The sequence below is a fragment of the Capsicum annuum genome, chromosome 4 (assembly GCF_002878395.1).
Source record: "Capsicum annuum cultivar UCD-10X-F1 chromosome 4, UCD10Xv1.1, whole genome shotgun sequence".
In the NCBI taxonomy this organism is placed as follows: Eukaryota; Viridiplantae; Streptophyta; class Magnoliopsida; order Solanales; family Solanaceae; genus Capsicum; species Capsicum annuum.
This window is the reverse complement of record NC_061114.1, coordinates 202,817,707-202,825,206: the sequence shown is the minus strand read 5'-3', so window position 1 is coordinate 202,825,206 and position 7,500 is coordinate 202,817,707. Positions and strand designations below refer to the sequence as shown.

The window sequence follows — 7,500 nt, the reverse complement described above, 5'->3', positions numbered from 1 at the left end:
GAAGAGGATGATACAACACAACACTACAATCTCCAAATAAATACTTTCAAAGTGAATTATCTCATACACAAATCAACATAAAATTAATTATTCCAAACCTAAATGAATAACCCAATCCCCTAAGATTATATGAGCAATATATTAGCTGTCAACTGCCATAATAAAAATCTCTGTTTTCCCTTTTGTCAATATATTCTCTCCTACCCCCACCCCCGCACACACACCTACCCCACCTCACGCCCCTATATATATACTCACCCTCTTCATCACGATTTCTCCATTCCCCCATGCCATGCAAAAGCAAAAAGTTTTATCATGGCTGATGATTTGAAGTTCGAGTTTAAATTGGAACACTATAAGTGGTTCACTTGTACCCGCCGCGGCGGAGACGGAGACGGAGAAGAAGAAGAAGAAGGAGTGTTTAAATTGAGGAGGGAGAAAAAAAAAGTGAAAATAGAAAAAGAATATCCGCCGCCAATCCCAGGGTTAGCGAAGACGGAGAATGTTCCGTCTTCGCAAATGCCGTGGGTGATGAAGAGGTACTATACATCTGATGGTAGATTGATTATCAAAGAAGAGAAAATCGAACGATTTGAGTATTTCGAAGCTCACCGTACCAACGGACGATTAATGCTGAATCTCGTTCCGTTAAACGAACATGATTTGGATTGTTCCGATGACGATGATGACGGTGATGATGATGATGATGATGGCGGCGGCGATGTAGTTGAAGTGGTTGATCGGACAGTGGCGGCGGCGGAGAAGGAGGAGGAGAATGAATCGGCATTGGTGAATGGCGGTGGTAGTGGTGGTGGTGCAACGGTGATAGGCGGCGGAGGAAGTGGAGGAGTAAAGTGTTCGAGTTTGTGTACGTTTGGTGTTGCCGTGCCGGCGATAAGATGTTGACGATACTTTTATGAGAAATTGATGGGTGTTTTGATATTTTGAGGGTTTTTTGGAAAAGGCTTTAGATTTTTCATATTTCATTTAGTTTAAGAGGAAAATTTTTTGTTGGATTTTGTTGTTTTTTAGTAGTAATTCATTTTCAAATGCCAATTTTTGTGGTTTAGTGATCCCTTTTTGCTGCATGTCTAATGTTTTTCTTGGCTAAATTATATTATTAGGCGTGTTTGGCGTCCCAGAGATTTTTATTGAAAAACATAATGGTTAAGCTTGTTAAAAACTATTCTCTCAATCCAATTTAAGTGTGCTTAGTTGTCTTCACACCAAGTTCAAGAAATACAATGGAAAGACGTGTATATCTTGTTCCTTTAAATTAAATCATGGGGTCTTAAACTTGTGCTCTGAAATATCAAAATTGAAAAAGATCCTTTTTGAAACAATTTTAAAAAGAAAATAAAATAGAGTACTTAAATTGAGACTGGAGTACTCTACTTTTATGGATTATTTTTTTTTTTCAAAAGTTGCAAAATGATTTTATTCGTACGGATCATACAATAAGTTATCCGTGTATGGTTGAGAACAAGCTATTTTTATCCCGATAGTATTAAATCTTATCCATCACACCAAACGATCCCTTGAGACACTTTTTTCACTATTTACGATTTGCTAAATTCATTATTAATGTTTAATTTCAGTGTCTATATTTTTATTACTGAACAACCATCAGAAAATATTTTCTTAAAAAATATTTTTCTTAATTCAAGAAAGACTTTTACACCAAGTACTCTCACTACTCATTAGCTAGGTCCTAGCATCAATCTAGTATTTACAAGTATGAGTGCCAAGTATAAATAAGAGCTAGTTATCTTTACGTAATTATATGAAACAGAAAATACTCAAAACGAATAATTAATCATAGACAGCTTAAATTCTTTGTTGTCTTTCCAGTATGGTTTAGCACACATATATATCAAAAAAAAAAAGTGAAGTTTAAGCAGATTCCTTCCTTTCTCTTTTGTTTGATTTTTCGTTTGATTTTCGATATCTGTATTGAGGCTTAAATCCCACAAAATTCAAATTTACATTGAAAAATTCATGTTGGAAGGTAAAATACTAACAAACTTAAGCTGATCCTTTCTTCTCATGCATGGCTGTGTCATATCTGTAATTATTTGTTTGTTTTCTCAATTTAAGTATTTTGCTTTTGATATATCTGATTATGTGAATCTCCCTATACTATTTAAATTTTAAATTTATAAGTGAGTAGAGTCCTACCTGGATGTCTATTGATGTTCTAAAATTACCCTCAGTTTTTTTGTTTTCAAATTTTAAATTAGTGTATTGCCTACTTTATGGAGTACTACAGTAATTGTTATTCACACAGCTCAAGTTGCCCACTATTAATTTGATACACATGCTAGAAATAGTAAATACTATAATTTTATCATATTATGTTTTAAATATAATAAATTTAATATTTTAAAAAATGTATTAAAAATGAATTGTATTTAACGTTAAGGATAATGGATATAAATAGATAACTTATTCATTATTTTTTTAAACTGAACAAATATTGTTGGACATCTACTTTTAATACAGTGAACAAGTAAAAACGCACGGAGAGAGTACTTCATCCATCCATGTTATTAAAAATAAGGTCTTTATTTTTCATTTTTTTTCTTCGTGATTTAGTGATTTAGAATGAAACAAATAATTAAATAGAAGAGAATGTATAGTATTAGGATTCGAATCCAGGAAAAGGGATTTTTCTTTGTTGAATAATGAAAAAGAAGACTATCTTTTCTTTTTTGTGCTTTACTAGATCGAGGTAAGTAAGGTATACGAAATAACTCATTTGATCAAACTTATTTTTCTCAAAAGTGTTTATTTTAAAATATTGAGGTGTTTGGCCAAGAGAAACTAAGTGTTTTTTGGGAGTTGTAGAGGTGGTTTTTCATAAGCTAAAAAAAATACTTTTCCGCAAAAATACTTTTGAAAAAAATATGCTTAAAAACACTTTTAAAAGTTTGGTCAAACATAAACTTCTTATTACTAAAAATAGTCTTTTAAAAATCACTTTTGGAAAAACACTTCTTAAAATAAGTTGATTAGCCAATAAGCTATTAGTTGATCACCTTAGTAATAAATCAAGAAAGCATTAATTAAATTCTTTTCATATTATCTTACAATTAATTCTTTTTGAAATTGGGGCAGGTTGGATGAAATGGAGGCTCACTTCGGGGACTTTATGCGATAAGAAGGTACCTCCCAAGCTTAAAGCAAATTCTTTAGAGTTGCAGTCCGGCCGGCTATATTGTACAGAGCGGAGTGTTGGCCAGTTAAGACTTTCCATATCCAAAAGTTAAAGGTGGTGGAAATGAGGATGTTGCGTTGGATGTGTGGCCTTACAAAGGCTGACAGGGTTAGGAATGAGATTATTCGGGAGAAGGTGGGAGTGGTATCGGTGGAGGAAAAAAATGCGGGAAGTAAGGCTGAGATGGTTTGGTCATGTGATTAGGAGGGGGCACGGATGCCCCAGTTCATAGGTGTGAGAGACTAGCGTTAGATGGTTTCAAGTGGGGTAGGGGTAGACCGAAGAAATACTGGAGAGAAGCGATTAGATGTGACATGGAGCAATTACGTCTCACTGAGGACATGACCCTGGATAGGAAGGTTTGGAGGAAAAATACTAGGATAGAGGGATAAAGTGGGTGGATGAATCGTAGTCCGTAGTTAGAAGGGTTTTGGTGTCTTTTCTTTGGTATTGTACATTACTTTTGTGGATGTTGTATCTATGTTAGTTTTATCATATTTCATGCTTTGAATATTTTTGTATATTATCCCGTGTCTTGAGCCGGGGTCTATCGGAAACAGCCTCTCTACTTCTTTAGAGGTAGTGGTATGGACTGCGTACATTCTACCCTCCCCAAACCCCACTAGGTGAGAATATACTGAATTTGTTGTTGTTGTTGTAATTCTTTTTGAAACTGTTCATATTTATTTGTAAAGTTCTCAAAAAAAAAAATTAAAGAATGAATTAGTAAAATTATATTTTTATTTATGATTCTTAATTACCGTATAAAATAGAATATAACCAATTAATATGAGTAGTTTTTAAATTCAAAGGATATGATTATCCTACTCAAAGCAAAAGTTTATACTTTCTCTGTTACAATTTTATATGATATTTTTTACATTTCTATAATTAATCTAACTAATTTTTAAAATTAAATTGAATTAAATTAACTAAATACTTTGCTAGTTAAAATTAAAATTAATATATTCAAAAAATATACGAAAAGTACTATAATTTAGTTCTGCTTATGTCATGTAATAAAATATATATTTTAAAATATTAATTAAAATTTATTTAATTTTGAATATTAAAAAATGAAAAATGTCATATAAATTAAGACACATAGAGCAATGTAATTACCTTTTGGTCAGGGGCGGACCATGTGTAATTTTGGGATGCTCCGGCACCCACTAAACTCTACGTAGATTAGGTATAATTATATAAGAAACACAGAATAAATGATATAATTTATTAAAAAGCACTCAAAGAACAAACATATGGTTGGGTGCAGTGGCTTGAGGATGTGACTTTCATGTCCAATTTTCTAGGTTCGAATCCTTACAGCAGCTACATATTATTTTTTATAAAAAAATTTTGAGCGCTCACAACTTTGAATTTCTGTGTCCGCCATTGCTTTTGGCTTATGATGAGAATATACACATTGTGTTGATAATTGTCATATAAATGTCATAAGCTTAAAGGTAATTAAAAAATGAAAAATGTCATTAAGACACATAAATCAATTTACCAGCCATTTTGAGGAGATGCAAATATCTTCGGCCTAAAAATAATGATAGATGTACCTTTATCAGTGTCATTAATCTTGTAATTATCTCACTTCTTTTATTTCACAGTTGTTAGGATCAAAGAAGGTAATTGACAGATAATAGAAGACTAATTACATCTAATCAAGATAAATATTAGTAATTGTTATGAAGCAAATTAATCTGGTTGCGGATAAACTTTCTAACTATATGGATTATGCACTTACAAAAAGTAATTAAGAGGGTTATACAAATAGCTTAATAAAATGCATTTTCCAGCTATCAAATGAATCCAAATTTATTTGTATTTACTTATAATGTAAATGAATAGAAGTTAAACGTAGTTTGGATATAGTGAAGGGTTTGAGTTTGACATAATATTAGTTGGGTTCGAAATCGAGAGGGCGTCATGCGGAAGCTATTCGTTACAAACTATCGCAGTGATAATTTAGACGACAGAGAAAAACATACTAAAAACATGATTACTATATAGCTTGGTCAATTGGCCTACATATAAAAACTTAATATAAAAGAAAACATAAAACTATTATGTTATGGTATGATAAGGGGGTTTTCTGTTTATAGATGCCCAAAACCTTTCCTCAAGAAAGAGGTTTGCCAAATATGGAAAAGTTTTATATTTTCCTTTTAGAAAAAATAAAAATAATTATGGTAACTTTTATTTTCCTCCAAAAAAAAGTAAAACTTAATTTTAGTAAGAAAATCAGGGCAAAAATCCTAACAATATTATCATACATGGAAAAAAGAGGATTTAAAAAAAAAAAAAAAAACTTTAGCTCTTCGATAAGAATTGATAGACATAATTTCCATTACATGGAAAATTTTGCAACTCCAATATACAAAAAAAACTTTCAAAGGGTGACTCATCACAACTTTACTTATAAATAAAGATATTTCAATATGTTGTACGATTTTTTTACATTTTAATTGGACTTTACACAACACAAATCTAAATTAATCGCAACATCAATAGAATTATTGGACACCAAATTTAGAATAGCTCAATAGACTATAGTCATCACAAACCATGTCTTGCAACCTACGACGAAACAAGAATTACTAAATTTTGCTTTTGAATCACTCGTAGGTGCAACCTTATCACTAACATATATGCATGGTAGATTAATGAAGTTGACATTTTCAACCATTGCTGGCTTCTCCCAGTTTAACTAATTGCTTTCTCTTGCACATGTGTGAAGTATTATCCATTCATAAGGGAGGACAGATGGGCGATTTAATGAGTGGAAAAATAGTGTTATTGTCTAATTATGCTTAAGAATCATTTGAACTAAAATGAGATGAATCAAAATAGGCTAAAATGATGAGTCATAAATCAACTATTACCAATCTTTTAAATTAATTGATTTTAGATCTTATAATACTTATAATTAATAAAATCACTCGACCACACGATGATTATGTTTCAAGCTAAATATATGTTGAGCTCTAAAGAGAAGCTTTTGGTCACTCGTTCCTCGCTTGTTCGAAAGTGTTTCAAATAAAAAAAATATTTTAATTATTTTAACTAAGTTTTTTGTGGGTCAATTAGAACTGCTATATTTTTTTACTTTTACATGGCAAAATATATAGGGCAGCCCCCAAGGGGGTGGTTGAGTTGGTTTGAGGGGACTTCCCATAGCGGAGGTTGCGGGTTCGATCCACACCTAATGCGCCTTCTCAATCGAGCTCGTCGCACGGGATTTACCTAGTGCGGTTTACACCTCCCGTGTGGTTTGCGAGCTATTGTATAGTGAGGGGTTTACCCAGTGCGCACACGGTGCTCACCCGAAGGGCAGAGGCTGTGGCAGAAAGTGTAGCGGCTGGGGATTTTCCCGAAATTTCCAAAAAAAAAAAATATATGGCAAGTCAAGATAGACTATCCTAACAACCGGGGCATTCACCTAGTCAAATTTAAGTGAATTATATTTCCACATATTAATTTTATCACCTCTGCTACTACGATGACTCTTAGCAATTTATTTATTTATCAATTAGAAGAAATATATTAACGTAAGAAATTCATAGCGGATGTGAGAACACATCATTGTTCTCCCTTCTCAACCGTGAGTCATATTAGAACTTGTCGGGTGACTCGGTTCGGTCTTATATGTTATTATAATTTATTTGTAATTGATTTGTAAACATATTAAATCAACAATGACAAAATCAGTATGAAAACGAAATTTAAATTTCCAATACCAATAATATTTTTTCCATTCGATTTATCGGCTATAAAGTAACTTTACACTATCTCTAGTATTGGCTACATTCATAGAAAAGGATCAAAGCCAAAGATCTATCTATCCCCTTTTCATCAAATTGATGTTTTTCTCAGATCATTATATTGCGTATATAAGATTGCAGATGTATTAGATATTTCATCTTATCCAAACTAGTTATCCTAAAATTTCTTATTGATGTTTCCCATTTTGGTCGATAAAACATTAAATTAAATGAGGACAAAAAACAAGAAACAAGTGGATCTGTCTAGTTTCGGAAGCATTCACATAAATATATGTCCAAATTTAATAAAAGTACTCAACCTGGCTGTATATCCAACACCTGCACGTAATTTTGTTCAAGAAAAAAAGGAGTAAATGTATATTCCATGTAGTTTGAAATATTAATACAATTTGCTTGACAGCTCAATATTATTTTCTATGGTAAATACAAAACTTCGTTTTAAATGAAAAACCAGACTTCATGTAATAGTCATTTCAAATCTACAGCTGCAGA

General features: G+C 32.1%; 1 protein-coding gene across 1 annotated transcript; it reads left to right on the top strand.

Moving 5' to 3' along the window:
- The first annotated feature begins 213 nt into the window (after nt 1-213).
- LOC107869555 lies at nt 214-1,151 on the top strand. Its single transcript, XM_016716075.2, has one exon. The coding sequence runs from the start codon at nt 316-318 to the stop codon at nt 904-906; it is 591 nt and encodes a 196-aa protein (XP_016571561.1). The 5' UTR covers nt 214-315; the 3' UTR covers nt 907-1,151.
- The last annotated feature ends 6,349 nt before the right edge of the window (nt 1,152-7,500 follow it).

What these genes read in the sequence shown, in the direction of transcription:
- LOC107869555 (XM_016716075.2), top strand. Translation starts at nt 316, where the DNA reads ATGGCTGATGATTTGAAGTTCGAGTTTAAATTGGAACACTATAAGTGG.